General features: G+C 49.6%; 1 protein-coding gene across 1 annotated transcript; it reads left to right on the top strand.

The window, feature by feature from the left end:
- The first annotated feature begins 343 nt into the window (after positions 1–343).
- AGPAT2 (1-acylglycerol-3-phosphate O-acyltransferase 2) lies at positions 344–24843 on the top strand. Its single transcript, XM_026657309.2, has 6 exons — positions 344–546; positions 14452–14585; positions 16531–16706; positions 17067–17162; positions 19241–19313; positions 22410–24843. Exons 1-6 carry the CDS (start codon positions 353–355, stop codon positions 22574–22576), a joined length of 840 nt encoding a protein of 279 aa, XP_026513094.1. The 5' UTR covers positions 344–352; the 3' UTR covers positions 22577–24843.
- Positions 24844–25661: the final 818 nt, after the last annotated feature.

Here is a 25661-nt window from a genome sequence, read left to right on the forward strand (position 1 = left end):
GAGTGCCAGCCAGCCGGGGCAGGGCGGAGGCACGGCCGCAGCAGGCGGGAGGAGCGCTGGGCGCCGCCCCGTGTGAGTGGCCGGCCCTGTGAGGGGGCGGGCGGGCGGTAGTTGGCGGGGCGGGGGCGGGCCCGGCCGATCCCCTCCCCCCGGGGGGGGGGGGGGCGAACCGCCCCTTAAGGGCGGCGGGGGCCGCCCCTCGGCGGACTGGCCGTAGTTTGGGGCTGACTTCGCCGCGTCTCCGGCCGCCAGAGCAGGCGCCGCCCGGCCAGTAGGGTCCCCGCGGAGCGCCGCCCCGCCCCGGGCCGAGAGCCGGAGCCCCGCCGGGCACCCCCCGCCCCGGCCGGCCGGCATGGAGCCGAGCTGGCTGCTGGGGGGCGCAGCCCTGCTGCTGCTGCTCCTGCTGCCCGTGCTGCTGGCGCTCAGCCCCGCCGCCCACTTCCAGCTCAAGATCGGCTTCTACTGCGTCCTGTGCGTGGCGGCCTCGGCGCTGGCCGTCCCGCTCTGCCTGCTGCGGCACGGCGGCCGCACCGTGCGCAACATGAGGCGAGTGCCCGACCCCCGCCGGAGCCCGCCTGCCCGGCTCCGCGCCCGGCACCCCGAGGCGGCGGCGTCGGGTCCCGCGTCCAGCCCCGCCGCGAGGGGCCGAGCCGGCTCGGGAAGCCCCCGGCGCGGTCTCCGGTGGGGAGCGGGGCGGCCGAGCCCCCGCCGGGTAGCCGGGACGGGGGGGGGGAGAAACCTGCTGAGCGGCGGGGGCCTTGGTGGTGCCCTTCGGGGTGCTGCTCACTCGTGTGCCCCCCTGGGGACCCGCCCGCTGACCTGCTCTGGCACTTGCACTCCCGGGCAGGGGGAGCCCAGCGCTTTAAAGGGGGGCTTGTTTGCCCGCTGGGTGTGACAGGGCGCTGGGTGTGACAGGGCCCTCGCTGTGCCCTGCTCGTTAAAACGGCTCCGTGCCGCCTGGCCTGCTACCAGCCTGTCCGCTTGTTGGGGTTCGCCAACGTTGAAAGGCTCCACGCCCTCTCTGCACCCCGAAACTAGTCTTGTCTTGTCACCCTGGCGTCGTCCTCTTTAGAGACCGATTGTCCTCGCCCTTCCTTCAGTGATGGGCCCCAGCCAGTAGTCCTGGTGCTGTAATTCTTTGCTGTCAAAGCAACAGCTAGGTCACAAACACTGTCTTGTGACAGCTCGGCGTGACTTGAGCAATAGGAGGCTAATACAGGCAGGGCCGACGCGGGCGGGGGGGAAGCCGGTACAAATTACCGGGGTCCGGAAGGGGGCCCGGGACCTGGCTTCCCCTCTCTCGTCGGCCCTGTTTAGCCAGTCCGCCCTTGCTGGGGGGCCCGAAAAAATTTTTTCACCGAGGCCCGTACCCGCTCTCGGCGGCCCTGAATACAGGTAACTGCTTTCTGTTGGCTTACAAGCCTTGCTAGCAGGCAACACTTGGAGACGGAAGAGCTAGGATGTTAATGCTGCCCCCCCCCCCTTAAAACAACACACTTCCTTAGAGGCTTACAACTAAAATACTGACCGCTTTTAACTTTGGTGGTTAGCTACTGTGAGCTACTGATCTGTGGCCCACTTACCACGGGTAGCTTGCCAAGGGATGTCAGGCCACAGGGTGCTGGCTCTCTTCCTTTCCAGCTGTTAAACTGCATTAGAAGGTGCGGTGGCTAAAAATACATTAAATACTTTCCTAACCTTTTGTTTGTCCCTGTAACCCATTGCTGTTGCAGCCCCACGGATGTTAAAGCTATTGCAAATTGGCAGGGAGGTGACCTGTGTGGTTATGAAGGAGAGGTCTCCATGAAGTTTCTATTAAGATGTGATCGGCCCTGTAAACATACTTGGGAATCTTTATTATTAGAATGTCCTCTTTTCTGCTGCTTACATGTGTCGTAGTTTTGTTCTGAAGTGAGAGTGTGGATTTTCTGTAGGTTTAATGCACTCAATTGCTAGTTGGAGAACATGTATTAGTAGGACGGAGGTTTTTTAAACACTGTATTACTCGAACAGTTTTAATCTGTTCAGTTTTGTATCCACCCCATTGCCTAGAGTCAAACACAACAGGCTGAGTGGGGTGATCTGTTAGATTGAGTAACTCGTCACTTACTTACGCAATAGTGCACCTGATGACTTAAAGTGCCAAAGGAGGGTGTGAAAGCTGGGAAGTCACTTAACATATATTTTTCTGATTTATTCCAGTCTCTAAAGAAAGCTAGTGAGCTGTATTCAGGCCTAGGTAACCTGTTCTAGTTGGCACCCTGACTTGTTTTGCCTCTGCTTAACAATCTGTCCCAACTTGCATTTAGCTCAGGCCTGGTCTACACTAACACCCCAATTCGATCTAAGGTACGCAACTTCAGCTACGTGAATAACGTAGCTGAAGTCGACATACCTTAGTTCGAATTTACCGCGGTCCACACGCGGCAGGCAGGCTCCCCCGTCGACTCCGCGGTACTCCTCTCGCTGAGGTGGAGTACCGCAGTCGACGGCGAGCACTTCCTGGTTCGAATTATCGCGTCCAGACCAGACGCGATAAATCGAACCCGGAAGTTCGATTGCCAGCCATCGAACTACCGCGGTAGTGTAGACATACCCTAAGATACTCCGCTTCCTTGTCCAGACCTGAAGAAGAACTCTGTGTAGCTCTAAAGCTTGTACTTTATTGGACCAACTTCCGTTGGTGGAAAAGAGAAGACTTCTGTTTGTATTGCTGCACTGGTGCTACACTTAGAGGTTATGCTGCTCTGATTCTGACAATGTTCAGCCCTGGTTAGGGTGAGGATCTTTGGGAAAATGCTTAGTCACGGGCTTTTGAGAACACTTGGGACGACTTTCACAGGTGTGGTATCTCGATTGTGTTCACTCTGGCACTGCTGAAAGTGGGATTGTATAAAGTCCAGGCAAGCTGAAGATGGCTGTAGAATTTCCTATCACTGTCCTGATTTACTTGGGAGATAGATCCTCTGACTAAACAAAAGTGTCTTGGTGGAACTGGGTTGGGGGGGGGGGGGGGGGGGGGGGAGAAAGAAGCAGGGAGGGCAACTGAAAAGAGATTCTCTATTGCCATTTCCTGTTACAGGCACATATGTGCCCTGACCACTTCCCAGAAATCTACAATTGTGAAATATCCATTGTGGTAGCAGGGAGCTAAGGTGCAGGTATGATGGTTTTATAGCAGGGGTAGTCAATTATTTTTATTATTTTCTCTGGACAAAAAAATAAGTAAATATTTTTGAGGTCTGTTCAAAAGCATCTGGCTGTCCAGATTTAGTGCTGGTTTGCCTATTGACTAACCCTGATTTAGAGTGGCTATGCAATAATTAATGAATACTGTATGTTGCCCGGGTTACTGGGATGCTTACATATGACTGTCTTGGTTTAGTTTAATGGAGGGCTGAGGTAGGGAGAAACAAGCAGGAAGGGGAGAAAATGGCTGAAGACAAGCCACTTCTCCGCAAACACTTGAGAATTAGAAGATGATGCCAGGACAGGAAAGGGCCTGGGAATACAGGCCACCAGAAGAGCGGTGGCAGGTTTTAAAAGGAACACTGTTGGCGATGGGGTGTATTTTTGGCAAGCCAGACTGGGATGCAGGAACCTGCTAAGGTGTCTGTAGAAGCTAGGCCTGCCTAGGTTACCATCAGGGGATCTTTAGGTAAGATAGACATGCTGGTAGACTTTTGAAATCTAAATGCTTTGTTCCTACTTAAAACCAAGTATTGTTTATATTGCAGAAGGCTGTTTAGTGTAGACTATTGGTCATACACCTTCAGAGTCCAGCCAAACACAGTCAAATCTGCAGGATAAGAATGGCTGATAGACCGGCCCCTAGGTAAGAGTGGGAGAATTGTGGCATTCCACCCCAGGAGAGGTTAAGGCGTGAGAGGTGCACTCAGACCAGCAAGTGTTCAGAGGTGCAGCTAGTCCTGTAACTGACAGTACTGTATTGAACTGGAGCAGGACAGTAAAGCCTCTCCCTCAACAGGGAAATGCTGTTGTAGAAATTTCCCTACTGCTGCTAACCCCATGCTGACTCCACTTGGCTGTATTGGGAGCCTTGCTGTCAAAGGGCTGCTGGCTTTTTAAACAATCCTTGGGATCCCTGCTCAGAGCAAGGTTAAACATTCTTATTCCCCAAATGTGTCCAGCTACAGTTCTAGCTGTTGCTTCTGAAAGCAGTGCGTCCCTTTGCTCTTGTCTGTATGTTGGAGCATGGCCACCAGATTCTGCTTCTGTTCTCTCTATGCTCAGTGCAATGTGGCAGCTTCATTTTTAAGTCCGCTGCCATAGTCCTCTTTCCCCATGCCTCCCCACTCCTCACAAACTAGTTTAATCCATAATCGCTGCTGTTTCATAGTGTGAGGGTGCTTCTGTGTTGCGGTCATATGAGTTTAATTATAATCTTGTGAGCAACCAAAGGGGTTTTCAAAGAGCAAACACAGATCTATCCTGATGCTTAAATCTGTCATTTTTGTCTATCAACTCTAAAGGGTGTAGCTGGAGGTGCTGTCTTTTGAATAAGATGTGAAAACACGGGGCTGACCCCGTGCACCGGTAGGTGTCTGGGCTGACCCTCTTCTGAAGTGTAGGGATGTTAACCTTTTGGAGTCCTAGCCAAATTCCAGTTGTGATTTTACATCTGTAAATTCCTTGGAGGGTTTCCATGGTCTGACATCCTTATTCATGTCTCATCTCTAATTGTAGCTGTGTGCTATTAAGCAGCTTCTGTGTTCCACCCTGGAGGTAGCTAGGTTTTAGTGGTAGGTGGAATGAGATGCTCCTGGATAGTAAGTAAAGATGATCTGAGACAAGCAAGTGATTTTCTATTCCCACTACAGTGCAGTGGTAATAATACTGTTGTGGAAGTTTAGTAACTAGAGTGTGACTTCTGTAGGTACATGATGTAATCTGGGCTGCAGGAGCAAGCTACTCTGTGTTGAGCTTGCATATGAGCAAAATGAATTGATTCAGAATGGCCTTTTCCCTGCATGCTTCAAATCTATATTTTAAATGCAAAGGTGTAGCTGTCAAACCAGTGCCCTGACACTTTTGACAGCAGTGGCCTGCCATGGCCAGAGATAGGAATAGTCCACCTAGTGTTCCCTTGAGCTGCACATAACAATCCCTGCATCTTTTGTGCGCACCTCTTAAGCCACAGATACTGGTCTCTCAAAACCTAGGAACCGCACTGCATGTTTTCTACTGGCACCTGACCTATCTATTGGCTGTTTACATATACAGCTGTCTCTTACAGAACACTAGTCTAACAGGAACCAGTATTATTTTGCTAAAGAATATTTCTGCAAAAGTATATACAAAATACTTCAGCTGAGGATACAGAAGGGTTTGTAGGAACCACCACAAAACCGAAAGACACTTCAATCTATTGAGAATATACAGCTGTCCTTTCAAAGCAGGCTGAAAGTGTGCTTGGTACAAAAGTACTTTTATAAAAGCAAAAACTTCTTCTCCTGGGCTCTTGCTGTTAATCTTGCTACCGTGACCTCTCTTTAGATCTGGAGGAAGGAAGAAAAATCTAATTGTACTTCATTTGACCTCCAAGGCAGTGTTCTAGTGTTGTCAAAGCAACCGCTGTACTTGAAGGGAAAGTCACGCTACAATTAGATGTTTAAAAATTTCCTTGGGTCATTGACTGAGAACTCTGAATCTTTCACCACTCTCCCATGTGTATGTTTCTTGAGATCCTGGCTTCTGTGTGGCCTGTCGAGTCTTTTTGTTTTGCTGATCTGTCTCTCCGAAGTTCTGTTGCCTTGATAAACAGCCAAAAGGGTTCTGTAGCCGTAGGTAAAAAAATATCAGCATGTTGGGGAAATTGTCTTTACGATATCCTAGTATTTGTAGTTACAACACTTGGTCTGAAGACTTTCACTTCAGAAAGAGAACATTATTCAAGGGCTTTCCCTTCTCCAACAAGCATTCTTTGGAGAGCTGACTGACTTGTCCTTGTTTGGCTCTGCTGTCTGTCTGTCAGTATACCGCCATCCAAACATCTTAACTACTCTGGTCTCATTTCCCTTGCCTACATGTGTGAAGGGGAGAGGTGGGGCAGGGAAGCAACACTGCAGTAGAAGTGTGGTGGGAGGGTCAAGAGCCTGCACTTCTTCTGATCACTGGAGTGATGGGCTTGGCCCTCCTGGGTGAGGGATGAGTCTGAAGGATTTTTCACCAGGGTGGGTGGGGAGTTGAGACCAGCAAGAATAGTGACTTGCATAGCGGGCGTGCAGGCAAGAGAGTGAGCAGAGGACAGAAGTAGCAGATGGGGAAACTGAAAACAAGATATAACTATGATAGCCAAGTATTGTGCTTCCTCTAACTGTGTTTTGGGATGGGGAATGTGGTGACTCAATGCATGTAAATGTATGCAAATAAGCTGCTGTCCTCTACTTCCTAGGATATTGCCAGCATGGCCCTGCATGCTGCAAAGGTTCTACACAACGGACCTAACACAGTTCTGCGGTTACAAACGCCCCTGAGAAATGATCCAAGTAGAACCGTCTTTCATGGAATTAAAAGCCCAGTGGAAATGATTCCATTAAGATTTAGAGGGTTATAGAACTGTCTCTCTCTTGGTGTTAAACTACACAACAGTGCCCCTTTAACTGTAAATTATCAGTGGGTAGCTGTGTTAGTCTGTATCGACAAAAACAACAAGGAGTCTGGTGGCACCTTAAAGACTAACAAATCTGCCCAAATAAATCTGTTAGCCTTTAAGGTGCCACCGGACTCCTTGTTTAACTGTAAATGTGTGTTACGCAAGCAGCATGCTGGTGCAAGCAACTGCTGCACTAGCTAGTGCTGCTCTGTGGTGTTCCTACATCCTGGCAGGCGTACGATGACTTGCTTTGCAGTTTATGAACTTGGAATGTATTGTGCCGTGTTAGCAGGATAGTTCCCTCTGAGACGTGCCAATACCCTGGCCCTCTGATTGTGCATGATAGTAATTCTCATCATTGTGCTTCGCCTTTTCATCCAAAGTATCACGTTTTTTATAGATGTGGGGCATCAAGGCACAAAGGGTATGTCTGCACTGCAATTAAAAACCTTTAGCTGGCCTGGGCTCTGGGGCTGTTTAATTGTGGCTTGGGCTGTAGCCTAAACTCTGGGCCCCTCCTACCTCACAGGGTCCTAGAGCCTGGACGTCTACACTGCAATTAAACAGGCCTACAGCCTGAGCCCTGCGAGCCGGAGTCAGCTGGCCCATAACGGGCCAGCCCTGGGTACCCGAAGAGTTATTGTGCGGTATCGGAATGGCGCCTAGGAACTCGGACTCCGGCTGCCTGCTAGACAACACTGCCATCTTTGCCTAACTTGCATATGATGCCTTCTTTTAGTAGGGAACCCCTCTGCCATAATGCTACACCCAGAGGCAGGGCTGGTTCTGCGGTCCAATTATTGGTGGGGAGGGAGATAAGTGGGTATTTTGGGGCTCCTGGGTATCACTAGTTAAACAAACAACCTTCCAGGAGTCCTGGGGCCAGTTAGACCCCAGGGGTGGCAGGTAGTGCTGGGCCTGCCTAGAGGCAAACTGCCTCCTGAGGAAAGCTGGGGGCCACGACTCCTGGCTTTAACTTGTTCTGGTTAGAACAAAGGTCAGGTTATTTTAAAGTCCAGCTCCACTGAGGCAGGATTACACATGCTGAACGATAGACTTTCTGGCATAGCAGCTTCCTGGATTGTATGTGAGCCAAGTCCCCTGCTGGGAGGGGGAGAGTATCCATGTTGTGTCTCCTGTTTGGCGCAGAATATGCTATTGCTGTAGATAAGGGGCTGGGCTGGGCTGACCCTGCCTTTCCCAGAAAGGACAGGTGCCAGGCTTTACAGCAGAGCTGACGGTTAGTTTTTGGGGCTGGTGTTTTGAGCACAGCTGAACTGTGTGTGTGTGTGTGTGTACTTGAAATAGTTCTGTACCCTGGAATTTCTGGAAGCAGTTAGTACCTAATTCAGCTCTGTGTTTAAACCCTGATCCAGATGAACTGAAGAAGTGTGATCTGTGCATCCACAGAAGCTCTGGCTTAAAACTTTGGGTTATGGGACCTAAATGTTTGCTGGGTTAATTCTGTACTCGGGTGCCAGTGATTCCCCAACTGCTCTCTTCAGGTAGCATCACTGAAGTCAGTGCAGTTTCTTCTCCGTCTATCTCCAAAGGTGGTAGGAAAGGTAGGGTGGGTGTGTGCATGCACACACTATGGGATGGTGGAGGGGTCACAGTATGGGGAATAAGTGTGTAGATTTTGGCTTTTAACCTTTAGCACCAGTCTCCTGGCATGTCCCCCTGGCTCCATTCTCTAGTCTTTGCACCTAGACTAATGGATTAAGGTTTAACCTGCACTGATGAAAGTTGACTAAATAAATGAATGATGTATGCAGCTTAGAGAGAGCCATGGCAGACTTTATGGCCTGGTACAGAGATCCTTGCCCCTGTCGCTGATTCACCTCTTGGCTCCGTAATGCCAAACCCAACATGACCGAGAAGAGGTCACTATATGCCAGTGTGAGGCTCAGATGTCACTTGTTACACACAGCCGATTGTGAAATCTCATTAAAGCTGCCAACATGTAGCCTGCCCCATTAGACCTTTAAAAGCATGAAATGCATCCTGCATTGACAATATATTTTGGTGCCGAAGGGGGCGTGTGCACTGCAGTTAGACACCTGCAGCTAGCCTGTGCCCGCTGACACAGGCGCACGGGGCTCAGGCTATGGGGCTGTTTTAATTGTGGCGTGGAAGGTCTGCACCAGAACGTCTGGTTTGGGCTGCAGCCAGAGCTCTGGGACCCTCCCACCTCACAAGGTCCTAGAGTCCAGGCGCCAGCATTTACGCTGCAGTTAAACAGCCCCACAACCCGAGCTCCGTGAGTCTGAGTCCGATGGTACAGGCCAGCTGTGGGGGCTTTAATTGCCGCGTAGACATGCCCTTGGAAATACGTTCTTGGGTCTCTGCTAACCTGTTGGTTGATGAATTAGACTTAATGTTTTAGTTTCACAATCAAGTGTGATTGTTGAGGCTTGTGAAATCCAGTCTGGTGGTCAGGAAGCTTTCTCAGGTGAGTGCCTGTGACTTGTACAGACTTGTAAGCGTCTCTTTTTAAAATAAGAACTTGGCCTCTGGCGTGTAGTGTTGGAAAGAACCTTACAAACCTGAAGCGAGCACAGCTGATCCAGTGCTGTTTACACACCCGTAGCAGAGGCCCTGGAGTGACATCTGGGATCTGGTTAAGCTGCAGCAGCCATGTGGGCAGCCATGAAAACGGTCAGCTAGGTCAGTTTAGTACAGCTGCTACTCCATAAGACTGAGCAGCAGCAGGGTCAGGAACTGGAGGAAGACAGACAGGATTTATCTATACTACAGACTACAAAGCCTGGACAGTGTGGCTATGCTGGCAGAGACCCCTAGTCACCCCACCTGAGGCGTAACCAGGGAGGTAAAGGAATGCCTTTTCCTCCTGTCCCCTGCCAATGTGTCTCAGTAGCATGAGGCTTATGACCTTTGTAATGCTGTCACCACATGTACTGGAGGAAATCCTCGCTGCAATGCCCCTCCTCTGGCCCAATTAGTGTAGCTAAATGAGTCGGGTCCTGTGTGCTCTGGCTCTGCTCCAGATCAGTACGTCATCCCTTGTGGTCTGAGCAGTTTTAGGACCACCCCCTCACATGTTGTGCAACCTGGACCTTTCTCTTACAACATCAAGCCACCCCCTCATCCTTGCCAGTATGTGCCCTTGGTTAATGTGTAACCAGCTCCTCCTTCTGCTTTCTACAGAGCGCTGGTTTCCAGAGCAGTGACCTCTCCCCTGGCTTGGCGATGGAAGGGAGGTGGGGTTGGAAATTGGGTCATTCTCGTGGCTAGGATACTGGTGATCCTTGTGCTGACTTTGTGTCACGTTGGCTCTCGTAACCCCACTACACAATCCTTTTGACTGTGTGCCTGGAGTGAGACAAAATGGGCTAAACCTCTGCCTCTGATTTCTGCAAAGAACGAGTTGGTATGTGTGCTTGTGCATGCTCGTTCTGAGCAATTGCCAGTCTCCTGTTCGTTACTCTTAGTAGTAAAATGATCTGTCGAGAGGCAGACTTGAATGCAGCCTGGGTTGGTAATCACTGGACATTTCTGTTTGAGTGGATGGAGCACTGTATCATTCGGACACCCTGAGAACCAGAAAAAAGGAAACCTACTTTATTTGTAGTTTACCAGACAGGAGCTGTTAGCTTCATCCTGGAGGTCAGTTGGTCTCCTGCAGGCCAGTTCGTGGGCCGTGATTCGCTGAATTAAATGAATCTTCTCTCAGTCCCTTCTCTGTGGGTCGGTGTCCCTGGTGCAAACCACTCCTGCAGCTGGCAGGAAGTGAGGCGTTCTCCCAAGTCTTGGCATAGATACTGTGCAGGGTAGGCCACGGGCATCAGGACTGACAGGCCCTGCTGTGTTGGGATCAGTGCTCTGCAGCGGTGCTCACGTTGCATTGCCTGAGCGGTGTCCGGTAGATAGAGGACTTGAGTCTCCTAGCACCAGTCCTGCCAGTATCAAACAACATCTGGTATTCTGCTGACCGGACTAGTTTGGGGAGTGAGTGCTGTCCTGTCAGTGACTCCTGCTGCCTGGCTCGGCATCTCTCTAGTAACCCTAAATCAATAGGATTTAGTAGTAATGCAGGAGGAAAAGTTGCCCTCTCCTGACCTTGCTTCTGTCTAGGAAAACAAGTCGCTGCTGAGTCGGGCTAGTCAGATGCTTTGATCAGCTTTAATAGAAAATTGCGTTTTGACAAAATGAGAATCTTTGTGGAAAGTTGCTGCTTTTCTCACTCTCGTTTTTTGTTTTGTCAGAAACCGCTTTGACTGAATCTGGTGTTTTGACCAGTTGGACTCTTCCTGTGGGAAAACTTGAACATGTGAAAAATTGTCAATTTTCATTCACTTTCTGCAGGGGAAGAACCCATCCTGACCAGCTCCAGTGCTGGCACAGTGCCCCATGTATTCTCCCTCGAGTTGTCTGCTTCCGGTGTCCCACTCAGCTGGTTGTAAAAGCCCCAGTCTGTCCAGTCCAAACCAAAACTACTTGCAGAGTTATCTCAAATCTAGTTGGGCTTTGAATGAGACTGTACTTTCCTGAGGGTGCAGGGCCTGGGAGGAACTGAGTGGTCCCCTCCCAGAAGCCATGCTGTAATGAAGAGAATCCAGGTAGAGAGGGAGAAGTGTGTGGAGGGGTGTCCTAGCAGATAGAGGATGAGGACTTGGGAGAACTGGGTTCTATTCCTGGCTCTGTCCCTGCTCTGCTGGGCCTGGGCCTCAGTTTCCATATCTGTAAAATAAGGATAACACTGACCTCCTTTATAAAGTGTTCTGAGGTCTGCAGATGAAAAGTGCCATATAAGAGCTAGGTGGAGGTGATAGGAAGGAGAGAAAACCCTAATGTGTTGCATGGACAAGGGTGCTTGTGACCAACTGCAGGCATGGTGGCTTGTGTTGCTAAAACTCTGCTAGTAACCATGGCAGCTAACCATGTCTGCCTCCTAACAGAGGTCTAGCTTGGGACATGGATGCATGGACCTGTTTTGTTTCCTATGGAGGCTAGGAATCGCTAACCTTGTTTATAATCTGCTTTAGCCAGCCTTCCTGGGCAGAGTTGGGAGGTAAAGCATCCTGGAGCATGCTGCTCTGTGTGAATGCCCCTGGGCATGCTGGCTCATGCTGAGGTGCTGTGTGAGGTAGAAGGCATTCAGCCAAGGTAGGCCAGGAGGTGGGCGCGGCTGCACAAACAGTTGTGCTGGCAGAAGCTGCTGTGTGGGCGCAAATGAAACTGCAACCTTTGCCCGGTCTGGCTACAGAATTGCTGCTCCGTGCCAATGGCTGCCAGCAGGAGCTTCGGAAATGGCCATCTCTTTTGCCAGGGGGCTTATTGGAGAGTGCAAATGCCCAACCCACACAGTCTCAAGCCAGATGTGCCGGGGAGGTGGGGGGGAACTTCAGTCTCAGCAAGTGGGGCTGTGCCAGGCTGTCTGGCATGTTCAGGTGGGAAGGTGGGAGAGCAGCTGCTGCTGCCCATGGTGTGAGACGGTCTGGTTAGGGTGTTAGCTCCTTGTGCCCCCAAGCCGAGAGCCACTCTCACAAGACACCCCTCCCTCTCCTTCCCCTGCCAGCATTAGGGGAGCATGAAATATGCTCATCCCAGGTTCCATATGTGCTGTCACACCTTCATCTTCCCCTGTAGGTGGCAGTAGCTTCCCCCCCACACACACACCCGGCCTGAAACAGCCAGTATGTGCTGGCCAGCTGATCTCTGGGCCCCACACTCCAATTCTGAGCTTGGGGGACCCTGTCCCACCTCTTTGTCTTCCAAGTGCCACTCTAAACACACACTCCTCTCTTAGATCAAGTCTTTTTTGTCTTAAGCAGCGTACGCGTGACAGTGAGATTCACCAGCACTTGAACGTGGGCTGCTTTTGTTTTCAGTGTTTAAGTTTTACGCACGCACGCAGCCCTTATTCCCTACATCTGCTGAGGGAGGCTGTTAGCTTCCAGCATGCTCCCAGCAGAGGCGCTTGCTTCCTCTGCCTCTCTGATGGGGATGCCTACTGACTGCCCCATCCCCTGCCCCCCATAACTGTTATCGTGCCGGAGGTGTAGGGCTGAGCATTGGAGCAGGGAAATGGAGGTTTTATCCACCACAGCAGGCTCTTTGTGTAGGTCCTAGCAGTGTATGGGCAGCTCATCTCTGTGGTAGCTGCTGAATGCCCCCAGCCCTGTGGCATGCCGGGAAGAGGGATGGGAGACTTGCAGTTGGAAGTTCTGGCTTTTAACTGCTAACCTTAATTTAAATGAAACTCTGGCTTGGCACTTAATTCCATAAGGGCTCTTTAAGCTCCACCCAGCTGTGTGGGTGGTAGGAGCAGCACCCTAATCTCTGCTTGCTGGCAGGGAGCTAGTGTGCGTCCTTGTACAGGGTGGGGTCTTGGTTCTTGAGTCTGCATGAGTCTCCTGTCTCTGCTCCACGGGACTTGCTCAGCAAACCGCCAAACTCTCACTTTCTTTACTAGACACCAATCCAGCTGTTTCCAGATTGAAACCACGGGAGCCAATTTACAGCAGCAACAGCGACTGCTCGTGCTGTAGGAGTCGCATCGTAAGCGCTCAGCCCAGTCTTTTGTCACTGGGTGCTGACCTCTCCTGAAAACATGGCTCCCACCCCAAAGTGCCCGCTGTCTAAAGCAGTAGGCAAGACGGAGTGTGATGGGGAAACCCAACGGTGGGGCTAGCGTGGCCCATCTCCAGCGGGTTCAGGAAACCACTTTTCTCTTGCCAGAACTTCTGAAGCAGCTCTGCCCAGTGCAGCAATGGGGTCTGCGCGGCTGGACCCCTGTACCTGTGTGGGGAGCCCCATTGAAGACAGTGGTGCTCCCTACAGATACAGAGCTCTCCTCGGAGTTCATTGCGGGATTGGACCCTTGCTTCTTTGTAAGGAATCACTGGCCAAGATGGCACTGAGAAGGCTCCCAAGCTGCTCTATGCCTTCCCACAAAGCTCCTTGGAGTGAGCATCTCTCCAAATAAGTTGCATTAGGCGGATATCTCAAGTAGCATTACATAAGGGCTAACGCACCATAGCTAGTCATCTTGCGTGCTGGAAGATGGCAGGTGGTGAATCTACTGAACTGGTTCCTGTAGTGGGCTGTTTCACTAGAGAAAGCTTTCCCCCTGCAGATGGCAGTGTCTTATAACGATGGTACAGATAGATGTGAAGAGAGAGAAACAAATATGACTTCTAGGGTGAGTCTACAAAATCCTGTCGTTTGTATGTTCGATCGTTGAGCTCAGTAGATAACTTGTTTGCCCTTCACTTTCAGGGCCTTTCAGTGATGTAGCTTGGACTGAAATTTCAAAGCAATTTCCCAGTCACACCGTTTTGGAGTGCAGCAGGCCTGCGGCAGAGTGCTGGCGTCAGTGGGGGAGCGAAGGGTAGTTTGATTGACTTGCCTTGGCACTAAAGTGTCCTCTGAGGGGTTCACTGCTTCTCTGCACACCTCTGATGTGGGAGGGTGACTGTTCTGTGGAGCTGTGTGCTGTATTGCTCAGAGGGAGCTGGTCCAAAGGTACCCTTGCGTAAGACCTTGTGGGGGGAGGCTGTCGATGAGGGTGGGGTTATGTGACAACTGTTTAGAACAGGAATTGAAGGATATTTCATGTTCCTGCCCCTCCTAATAAACTACAGGGCAAATTAGGCAGCTTCCAGCTCATGCAGGGACATCCCAGGACATGTGTGAGGGCAGATAAATGAGGGAAGTGTTGACGCCTTTTTTGGTCCTTAGGCCTGTTCCTCTGGCTTAACAGATTCTTTCTGCTGCCCTAGTGCTGCGTCTTCCACACCATAATGCAGACGCTATCGACTCCATGAGACCTGCTGGCCTCTGACTTCTCTTCTCTCCTCTCCTCTATGCAGAATCATCAAAAATATCGTCAAGACCTTCAAGTATATTTATGGCCTGAGGTTTGAGGCGGAAGGACTGGAGAAGTTCCAGGTCGAGGGGCCATGTGTCATCGTGTCAAACCATCAGAGCATCCTGGACATGATTGGTGAGTTGCTTGTGTTGGAAAAGAAGCGGTCTCGTCTGAAAGTGAACTGTTTGGTGCACCTCGCTTTGCTGTTTGGGAAATCCTGTGCTTGTCCCAGATTTGGGGAGTCTTCAAGCCTTGTAGTGGAAGAGGCTCCAGGAGACCTGTCTGTATGTCACAAAGTGCATCAGCCAGTTCTGCCTGCAGGAATTGCCATGTACGGTGTCGAAAGCTACAGCAGTGTCTTGAGGGGAGAGATGCACAGTGTAATGGGACAGTGGGTGAGCAGGGAGGGGTATACTTGCAGTTCGGGTGCTCTCAACAGAGCAGTGGAAGAGCCTGGTACAGAGCCTGGTATGTAGTGATCTAGGTATTGCCAGACTGGATCAGACCCAAGGCCCATCTAGTCCAGTGTCTGGTCCATGACCGTGATCACCGCCTGATGCTTCAGAGGCAGATGTAAGAACAGCTGTGGGATAATCAAACACAGGCACACAAGAGGTACTCAGCGTGGCTTAGAGCAGTGGTATGAGAGTTCTAGTCTGAACTGTCACTGACTGGCTGTGTGTCCCCTGGGGAGAAGAATGTGGCTGCCCCCCCTTTTTCCCTTCCGCCTGTGCTCTCTAGTGATCCTGTGCAGGATACTTGTTATTACAGCTCGCTGAGGCTCTGAGCAGGTGTAGCTATACCACCCCAATTACTGACCCATGGCAGGCATGGGTCAAGTCTTAGCCTTCAGTCTAGTGGAACGGCGGTTCTGCTCTTGCCCTGAAATAAAGGTCAAGGTCTCCCCATGGCCTAGGGCCTGGTACTTCATTCAGAATTTGCAGGCTGTCCTATTAGAGGGCTGCAAGCTAACCTTCCAATCCTGCAAAGATCTAAAAGGCAAGCCAAGCAGAGAGATATGTGGAGTGGCACCCAGAGGCCATACTCCCACTTTCTCCAAGCTGGGACAGTAACTAGATACTGTACTTCATCCTTACATGGGTAAATATTCCAGCTGGAATGCCTCTTGTTGCATTGTCTGGCTCACTTGGGTACACCCAAGGGTTTGTTCATCTTAATAGAGGACGTTAGCATGACGGGGTAGTGAAAGGGTTTAAAAAAAAAAAAAAACCCTTGACTAACCAGAAAATAAGCTAGTGGAGCCCTTAGAGCGAAGGAGGAGACTGTAGTACACCTACTTTCTAGCTGCAGCAATTGAGACTACGTTATTACTATTCATCATAGTGCCTTAGAAGCCTATCATGAACCAGGACCCCATTGTGCCAGGTGCTGTACAAACACAGCTAGAGTCTAGGAAGGAACAGGTGATCCAAAGATGGTGATGTCGTAGCCCCATCTTACAGACATGGGAGTAAGCAGGGTGGGTCTAAGGCGAAGTGAGGAGTGATGGCAGAGTTGGGAATAAAACCCCTGTTTCCTCCGTCGCAGCTCCTTGCTCCAGCCATTGACTCCTGCTGCCACCCTGTAAGTGCACGTATTAAAAAAAAAAAATTACCTTTCTGAGCTGCAGCCCCTGTTAGAGAGGCAAAGGCTCCCATGGGTCCCTTCTGCCATGCTCCTGCTGCAGAACCAAGGAGGCCCCTGAGGCAGAGCTGTGGAACAGGTGGCCGTTTTACGATGTTTCCTTCCCCTCCTGCCCACGCCCCGTTCTCATTCCATCCTCTTACAACTAAGTCTCTTCAGCGTCTAATACCTGAAAGCTGCTGAAAGACACGTGGTGGTTTGCGAGCCAGCGATGCCGCTGAATCAGCAAGGGATCATCTCTGCAAAGCTCCCTGGCTGCTGCCACCCTTCCTGTACATGCAGCCTGTTGCACCCATTCGCTCCAGGTGCTTATCAGCAAGTGTGGGTTGGGTCGCTCGTACGCTGCCAATCTGGTTTGTGGGTGGAGAAGGGTGTTCTTGTTGTCACGGCTTATTGTGGGTGGGCTTCTTACACTCTCCCTTCGCCCTGGGCTTAGGGTTGATGGAAATCCTCCCAGATAACTGCGTTCAGATTGGCAAGAAGGAGCTGCTGTACACTGGCCCTGTGGGTATGATAATGTACCTGGGTGGCGTCATCTTCATTAACAGGAAGAGTACGAGCAATGCCAAGACGGTGATGTCCGGAGTTGCCCAGACCATGCTGGATGAGAACGTGAGTACAGTATATGCCACTAGGTTTTTGTGAGTGCTGGGCACTGCTTGCATCTGTTGGAGTAGAGGGCTGCTTGTGCTGGAACATTAGTCAGCCGCTGGATTAAGGATCGGGGAGGGTGGAATACTATGAACTATCGTCTGACCTCTAGTACCTGGTGGCTAGTGTGGACATCAAATGCCAGTCCTGGCTGTAGCTGTATCCCGCAGCAAAATCTTCTGAGGAGTTCCAAACAACTAGGAATAGAGGCATGCGATCTATTATCTGAGTTAGCCCTAGAGAGGTTATGTGGGTTAATTCTACAGCTAACTTCTGGTGTGCCAACAAATGGAATTCATGGTTTAATCTCCCTGTCTACAGGTGAAGGTATGGATATATCCGGAGGGCACGAGGAACGGGAATGGTGACTTGTTACCATTCAAGAAAGGAGCTTTTCATCTTGCTGTTCAGGCACAGGTAACGCTTGTTGGCTTCTTTTGCGGGCCAAAGCGCTAAACAGGCCTTCCAGTGAAAGGTCTACCTATGGTGACCAGACACTGGCAACATGGGATTCTTTAGCGGTCCAAAATGTGAGCATGATAAATGACACCCAGGCCCTTTGACGTGAATGCTGTCTTCAGAGCACCCAAGATAGTAAGCTGCAGAGAGAGGCAGCTTTCTCACTGGGCTCCCAGAACTATGTGAGTCTCCTTGGAAAATGGCACCTGAAACTTCCCAGATAAATGGGCTAGAGGGGACATGGGTGGGGACCAGAGAGATTATAAGGGACTGCCCTCCTAGGTCCATGGGGAGGAGATGATGGCCAGCCAATACCATGGCGTAACTGGCATCCTTCTCCAGGACAGCCCCATGGAGCATGATCAAATTCTGGCTAACTTGGCTCCTTCTACTACTGACTTGCATTTTAGCTTCTAAAGTCATAGTTCTGAGTCTCACATCTAGCCTGCAATAACATGGGTTAGAACCCGCCTTTGTCAATTAGATCCCTCCTTTAGCCAACTGAATCACTTCCTCAGTGTTGCCTGCTCTACAGTGCATGGTGACCCGGTAGGTGCTGTGGTGTTTAGCACAGTGCAGGTGGGGACTGATTAGTGCCATGTCTTGGAAGAAGCAAGATTAAAATGTGGTTCAATACATACAAATGCCGCACAACTTATACAGGCTGTGGTCTGGATAGTTTAATTTCCAGCTCCGTAGTGGTTGGTTAGATGAGTTTATTAAATTGTAACATGGTATGTTCTATAACTGAATATCAACTTTTGTCTGTCTTCTAAAGTAGCCATATTTTGTGACCGTTTTTCTCTTTAAAAGAGAGAGAGAATTGGGGAAATACAACTTAAATAGTCGCCAGCATACTGGAAGGGGATAACGCTTGCACTGGTGCAGTGGCCTGATGAGCAGATACATGGAGGGTTCTAGTTTCCCAGGCCACTAATTTAGAACTTTACTAAGTTCACTTGAAAATGTTCTGGCTATTCCGCTTCTCCTGGATTTCTTCAGGCTTAGGAAGTCCTACCAGACTCTGAAAACCAAACACTGCTTCATATCTCATGTCCATTCTAGGTTTGTGGAGGGCATGATGTTTGTATGTAAACAAGCTTTAATATACCAGGAGCAGAAGGGACCATAATCAACAGTGAAGCAGAAAATACTAAGATTGTAGTTCTTAACCTATTTCCTGTATATTTGTCTCAACCTCCTTGATCTCTAATGGACAGTTCAAACCCAGTGTGGAGCCTGTGACTTAAGAAGCCAATTCCAGCTAAAGAACATACATCCAATGTACAAATTAGCCACCCAATAACAAGTCATTAAAGATGGATTTCTAGAGACTGGGCTAAGGACAACATCTGAAGTGGTGGCTGGCTTCATTTATATTCAAAGCAAGTCGCCAACAGTAGATCTTCCATATTGTGCCAGATTAAAAATAGCTGCCTCTTCTCCTCTTTCTCTGTCAGAGGCATTGCCTTGCTCATAAATGATTGCAAACAGTGATTCCTGTTCCTAAATGTTTAACCAGCACCTGCCCCCTCTTGTGTGCTTAGAGGCATTTGCAGTGAACGTTTGAGCTGCTTATCAACCTAGGGAATTGCAGGATTAAACATCCTGAGGAGGATGGTGGCGTCGGGCTTTGACTTGGGAGAATAACTGTGTGCTTAGAGCCCTGGCCTGAGACCTCAGGTCAATTCCCAACACTGCTGCAAGCTCCTGTGACCTTAGGAAAGTCACTTGGGCCCCACTCCTCAAAGGTGTGGAGGTGCCTAATTTCCATTGATTTCAGTGGGAGTTAAGCTCCTAATACCTTTTTGAAGATCTGGGCCTTTGTCTTTGACTCCATTTTACTTATGGGAAAGGAGAGAGTAACTTTCTCCTGCCCTCTGTATTCTTTGAGCCTACAGTTCAAAGCCAGAGTTAGGACTCTGTTCTGTATTTGTAGACTACCTAGCACAATGGGGGCTCAGTGTTGACTGGTGCCATGCTATTGTAATACAAAAAAACCCTTTAACTTTCCAGTACTCTTTTTCCCTTTCAAGGTTCCCGTTATTCCTGTGGTGTATTCCTCGTTCTCTTCGTTTTACAATCCAGCCAAGAAGCTATTTATATCAGGTACTGTACTGCTTTGAACCCCTCTTGTTTATGGGCGGACTCTGTTTCTGGTCTCTCGGCAGAAGAAAAGCTGGGCTCAAGACAGAGGTGCTGAGGCGCCTTTATTTGGGCATTCCTGTAGCAGTAGCTGTCCTCTTGCTAAGTTGTGTTCGTTCAGTCTTCCAGAGCCGGATTGTCCAAGGCACTCAGTAGCCATGATCAGGGCTAGATTGATTTATTTATTTTCCCCAGCAGAGCTCGTCTCAGACGGTGCTCAGTCAATTGAGCTCTCTTGACCATCTGGCCCTTAGGTGCCCAAGTAGGAGCTGAGCTCTTCTGAAAAGCGGCCTCCAAATCTCCTTCACTTAAACTGTTGCACTGGGACCCAGTGGTGAGGGTAGCGTTTGGGCAAGAGGGGGCAATGCTTGGTGTTGGGCCAGGATTGTTTCTACGTACTGTGTTGGGCCAGCTGCTCTTAAGATGCAAAGCAGGGTGCATATAGGCACCTCTGGGGACCAGGGATCAAATTCTAGCATCTTACAAGTGTCTTGAGCAGCTGCTAACCTTCCAAAGCTCTCAAATTACTTGGCTCAACAGGCAGTCTCTTCTGGGGAGGCCCAGGGATAGAATATCAGGGGATGCTACCGGTGGGTCACAGCTCTCTCTGGCAGCATATAGTATGCCCAGTTACTATCGGCTCTTCACTTCATTGAGCAAATCCAATAAGGAGGTAGTGACAGCAGTGAATAAAAGCTTTCGGATTATCCTTGGGGAGAAAATCAGCTTCCTCTTTCCTGTCACAATCAGGCCACTTCTGTCCCGATGTCACTCAACTGGCATCTTAATTCTTCTCCCATTATCTGCAGTTTTAGTAATCTCAGTGCTGGGCTTGTCCTTCCGAGGTGCCTCACGTGCTGAGCCTTGGGCTAGGGGAAACCCTGACTACAAGATCTAGGTGGCTGCTCTTCAGGCAGGCATTGTGGCCCAGTGTCTAGAGCACTGCACTGGGACTTCGGAGATCTGGGTTCTATTCCTGACTTGGCTACTGGGTGATCTCAGGCAAGTCACTTTCCTGCTCCCTGCCTCAGTTTCTCCATCTGTAAAATGGGGATGACGCTGACCTTTTTTTGTAAAAGCACTTTGAGGTCTTCGGATGGAAAGTGCTAGGTAAGAGCTAGGTTGTGGTATTACTACCTAAGAGGCGGCTCTGGGCCTGTGGCAGAAATATCTCTACACAAGTTGGGGCATAGGGAGAGATGTAAGCACCCTACTGACTAGAGTATGGGCTGAGGCCTGGTCCGGTTAACTCTCATCTGGCCCATGCTTGCAGTAGATAATGAGCAAAAAGGGAATGGGCGAACAAAGCACCTGACACTATTGGGCCATGCACAGCAGGCAATGTCCTGTTCTGTCATAATCTGTAGATTATGTTTCCTATGTTCCAGGCTGCTTCCTCAGCACATGCAGGCTAGGTCACTGGGTTGGCTTTTTGGCTGACTCGTTATCTCAAGAGTATCAAAATGCACCTGGCCCTGTAAGAGAGAGAGCACCTGAAGGGCTCCTGCTGCCTCGTAAACACTCATGCAAGGTGAGGCTGGAGTTTCTTTAACTGCTCACTCAGGAGCTTTTGGCTTCAAAGGAATGAATTGTAATTCTCTCCCCGAAGGACTTCCTGAGTGTTGTCCTAGCTGGGTTTGGAGGCCCCTGCTCTGCCTGAGGCTGTACCCAGCCTTTGTGACAGTAAAGGGCACCCTGAGAACTGAGGAACTAGGAACTTCTTTCAGAAGTGGCTATTGTTACTTTTCTTGAGTGGGTACTTAGCAGCCCTGTTGAGTCCCCTAAATGCCATTGCATGCCATAATGGTTCCTGCTGCTGCAGAAGCGGAGCTGGGAGGGTCTGTGGCTGGCTTGTTGCAACAGCAGGGTCTGTTGGTTTAATTAACCAAAAATAAAATCTTGCTCCACACAGCAAAAACCACTCCCCAGAGAACTGTACTGCTGGGCAGCCATGTGGAGGGTCGCTGGCACTTCTTACTGTCTGGGGAAAGCCAAACAGGACCACATGGCTGCCAAATGAATATGGGCCCCCATGGGTGGGAAGGTTAAGAGGTAAATATCACCTAGCCAAATCAAAGATATGATGACTTCAACTCTGAGAGCCAAGTGGCCTGGCCTCAAGTGAAGCACCTTGGCTTGATTGTGGCTTTCAATGACTGGGACCTGAGCAGATTAGGTAGGCCAGAGGGTGTGTAGCTTAATAAAGGAGCAGAAGTACTTTACTTGCAGAAGTAAAGCTTTAAAAGATCAAGTGGAAGTATCTTGTTTCAGACCATACTCTTATTGTGTACATATTAACTCACCCCTATGATCCCACCAAATATCTCCAAGGATCTAAAGGTTCCCAGAGAGTAAGATCTTATTCCAGGTGGTTCAATTCACTCCCAAGGGTGCGGCCTGAGAGACACACTTGGGTATTGAATGTAGAAATGCAAAACCCTGGGTGTCACGTGCCACGTATGTTGTATAACATTGATGTTCATGACACGACACGTGTCCAAGGAAATTGGCTCTGTTGAATGCTAATCGCTACTTGCTTGTGTACATGAGGAGGTTGTGCTGTCACAATCCTCTCTAGAGAATTCTTTGTTAGTAACAGCTACAAAAATTACCCTGTTTTCTAAAAATGTCACACCAGTGACCTTTTGCAATGGACTCTGTCACTAGCCTGGTGGGAACAGGGAAAGGAGTTGCAAGTTCTGCCGGACTAGTCCGTTGTTAGAGCTACAGCTGGAATTTGCAGGCATTTCCTGCAATAGGAAGCCATGAATGCTTGGGGTCTGGGTGCCTGCTGCCAGGAACTCCTTGTACACAGCCTTGTGACACAGATGGAAACGAGCTATCCCCACTAATGGCCATTACAGCGGATGTAACTGTGCACTTAGACCAGATCCTGGTAACTAGCGCATGCGAGCTTTGCTATGCTGTCTGCTATGGCCACGTCTGCTGGGCTCCCGGGGGTTGTGAAGGTGGGGATTATGACTGGTATTTTAGCCATTCTCCACCCTCCCTATGACTAATGGCCAAATGCAGAACTTGAGTTTCTTCTCTTGTTCCTAGGTAAAATCCGGGTTGAGGTGCTCCAGCCTATTGAGACCAAGGGCCTGAAGGCCGAGGATGTCGCCGACCTCACGGAGAGATGCTACTGCACCATGAGGGAGACCTTTTTCAGATTATCTGGCCTAGCGAGTGAGGCGAATGGCTCAACGCAGGGCCCTCAACAATAGTATTCCCACATAGCAGGGACTGAAAGGACCTATTTCCATTGCCAAAATATCCAAGGGGTTTCTCCCCTTCCTTTGCAGCAGGTTTGGGCAAATCCTAAGCCTCTGCTTAGGGTAACCTTAGTTGACAAACCCCATTTGTTGGGCCAGTTCTACTGTTCGGTGAATCTCTTTTGTGGGTTCTTTCTCTCCCCTGGGGAAGTGTCTCCTGCACTCGGTTTCTCAAACACCCTACAAGAGCTAGTGCTGATGCCCAGTGCAGTGAACTCTTCTGCGAGCTCCTGCCACGTTCAGGTAGCTGGGACAGTAGGTGTTGCAGAACACCGTGTTAAGGTCCTGGCACCGACCACTGTAAGCCTGGCACTTGCCACAGCCAATCCGTTGGATGCCGAAGACCGTGTTAGGTACATCTTTGCAGCCTCCAAATGATTAAAACTCGCTTTCATCCTGTCCCTAGCTGTTGGTGCTTGAGGAGGCGAGGGTGGGAGCAGTTCAGATGGCGCTCTCCATGCGGTTGTGCATTCCCAGCGCTTACTGGCAGGGACTGATGCCCTAGTTGAAATCTTGTTCACAGCTGAAATTCAGCTTCTAAGGTCTCTGCCCAGCACTCTTTCATTCTTCCTAGCCTCGACTCTCACCTCAGACACAATTTGGTTTTTGCCAAATCAACTTGTTGGGGGTTTTTTGTTTTTTTTTTAAAGACACTAAGCATCTGATTCTGCTCAGAGACAAAGATGGGAGACCAACCACTCACCCCTTCCTGATGGAATGGCCAAGTTGTAGGACGTAGCAGGGAAACTGAAATGTGCAGAATGCTCTTACCAGAAGTCCTGGGGCAAGCTTTGTACAGATGTCCGTCCCTTACTCGCTCTCCAGACAGAGTGAATTCCCCAGCAGTACTTCTAGCAATCTTGCAGCCTAAGGCTTCCTTCAGGTTCTCTGGGCTAGGACAGGTGGGCCTTATGGGGCCACCTACTCTTGATGCTGTCCCTTAATGAAGTCAAGTTTCCGTGTCCACTGAGTGGACAAGCTCCATGTGGACTCATTTAGGGATGGCGTAGGAGTGGGAAACGTGGAAACCTAAAAAACCCAACCAAGCCTGCTGTATAGTGTCCTGGTAGGTTTTTATCCAAACACTTAACCTGGTGGCTGCTATAACGCAAACCTCGATGGGGATGCTATCTCTCAACAAAATCCCTGGGGCTTGTAAGTGATGCGTTAACATGTCAAGAACTAAACTAAAAGGATGAGACCAACCCACAAAGAGACCGGGACTCTTCTCTGCTCATCCCCATTGTTTTGCATTACAGCCAGCATCCCTGACTTAGTATATACTCGTGTACTCCACCTGATGGCTTGCTTTTCGCATAAAGCCAGGTATGACGGGCTGAGGGAAGGGTAGATGTGGCACTTCCTTGGTATTTGTTGCAACACTTTCAGTGCTCAAATGTTCTGTTTAAAATTTGTTTTTAATCTAGGTTTTGTACCTAGACTTTGTTGCTGCTCTTGCTTCGTAAGGGCTATGCTGTGCTGTTCGACACACTGCACATCTGAAGTATTGACCAAAAGACAGTGCCTGCCATACAAACGTGTCTCGGAAGATTCGCCTTACTAGGACTGTTAGTGTTAGGCGAAAGCCATGGTGTTGGAGATGTAAAACGTGCTGGATGGGAGAGGTGTATGATGGCCCTGAATCAATGTTTCCTTCGGTGTGAATTTGCCAGCTGGGAAATAGCAGCTAGAGGGATTCCTGGTAACTGAGTTTGACTCTCCTCACCCAGCGGTAGAAGTGTCGAGCTCCTCAAAGGGAGTACCAGCAGAGATGTTTATGCTCCCTGGGGGAGCAGGCTTTGGCCATGAAAACTCCAGGGATTTGCTTAGTGGCCTTGTGGGAATGTTGCCTCAAGCTCACCAAGGCAGTGCATCTCTTCATGTCAAGTAATCTGGTGCAATGCATCATCCCCAAGCCTCCTGCTCAGTGGGTGGCATTGGAGATGATGCTGTCTCAATCACTGAATTCCTGTTTTTTCTATAAAGGACACCAAATCGAATGCTTAAAAAGCACTAATGCAGAACTGGGAGAAACCAAATAGAGGATGCTGGGAGGAGGTAGCTCCACATGGTTGAGCTGTGTTTACAAACGAATATTCGAGCATCCATCTGGTGAAATCTGATTTCAGTACAGACCTAGTGGAAGAAAGCAATCCTCCTGCTTTTCAGTTCTGAAATCCAAAGCAGCGCTTTCTTTTTTCCTTCCATAAGAATGGCAGACAAAGTGGCTATGTAATTGAGGCAAACATCCAAGTTCTTGTGGAGATTTCATTCCCTCTTGCCCAGCGGCTCCGGTCTAGGGTGAGCAGTTGGGAGGGTAGGGTGGTCGTAACGGGTGGATATTTTTCTTTGGCCAAAGATGACTCTGTATCAGATGTATAAATCTAAGTCTGTCTGTTTATGACCGAAGTGGGAAAAGAGATTGAGCGTGCACAAAGGCCGTTGTCTGCTGTTCTGTTTTTTAGTTGTTTAAACAATGTATGTTTGATCAAATGTACGTTCTTATAAAGCAGTTATTTAAATAGAAAGTCTTGTGTGGGGGTTTATTAGAACCCAGGTTGGGTTGAACTTATTGCCTGGAGGAACTTTTACTGTGGGTGGGGAGTATGTACCCACTATTGTCCGTTTCCCCTTTGGTATTTGAGTATCTGTCGCTAGCTACACGTTTGCCCCGTGAGCATGGTGAGGTAACGGGCGAAGAGAGCCTTGTCTGGACCAAATCTGTATGCAGTTTCTGCCGCTTCCACTCTCAAATGCATTGCTATTTACTACATGGATACATGTTAGTTTGACATTTATCGTGCACAAAGATTGCATGGCCGTAAGGATCACTGCAGAGATCCTGCCTAATTACCAATTTTGTAGAAAATCTTTAGTGTTCTCGTAACCAAGCACTGAAAGCTGGAGTGAGCTTCCCGCTGCTAACAATGACTCCTGCATCAGGGAGTAAAAGGTGTTTTTTGTCCAAGCTCTTACAGTGAGGACTTGTTTACACAGTGTGGTGTGTAAAGCCCTAGACAGATACAAATTTTGGATT

This window comes from Terrapene carolina, unplaced genomic scaffold (genome assembly GCF_002925995.2).
Source record: "Terrapene carolina triunguis isolate 2854851 unplaced genomic scaffold, T_m_triunguis-2.0 Scaffold238, whole genome shotgun sequence".
NCBI lineage: Eukaryota > Metazoa > Chordata > Testudines > Emydidae > Terrapene > Terrapene triunguis.

Excerpts from the sequence above, each read along its gene's own strand:
- AGPAT2 (XM_026657309.2), top strand. The coding sequence starts at position 353 with ATGGAGCCGAGCTGGCTGCTGGGGGGCGCAGCCCTGCTGCTGCTGCTC. Across the intron at positions 14,586-16,530 it reads GAGCATCCTGGACATGATTG|GGTTGATGGAAATCCTCCCA; the intron begins GTGAGTTGCTTG and ends CCCTGGGCTTAG. Across the intron at positions 17,163-19,240 it reads ATCTTGCTGTTCAGGCACAG|GTTCCCGTTATTCCTGTGGT; the intron begins GTAACGCTTGTT and ends TTCCCTTTCAAG.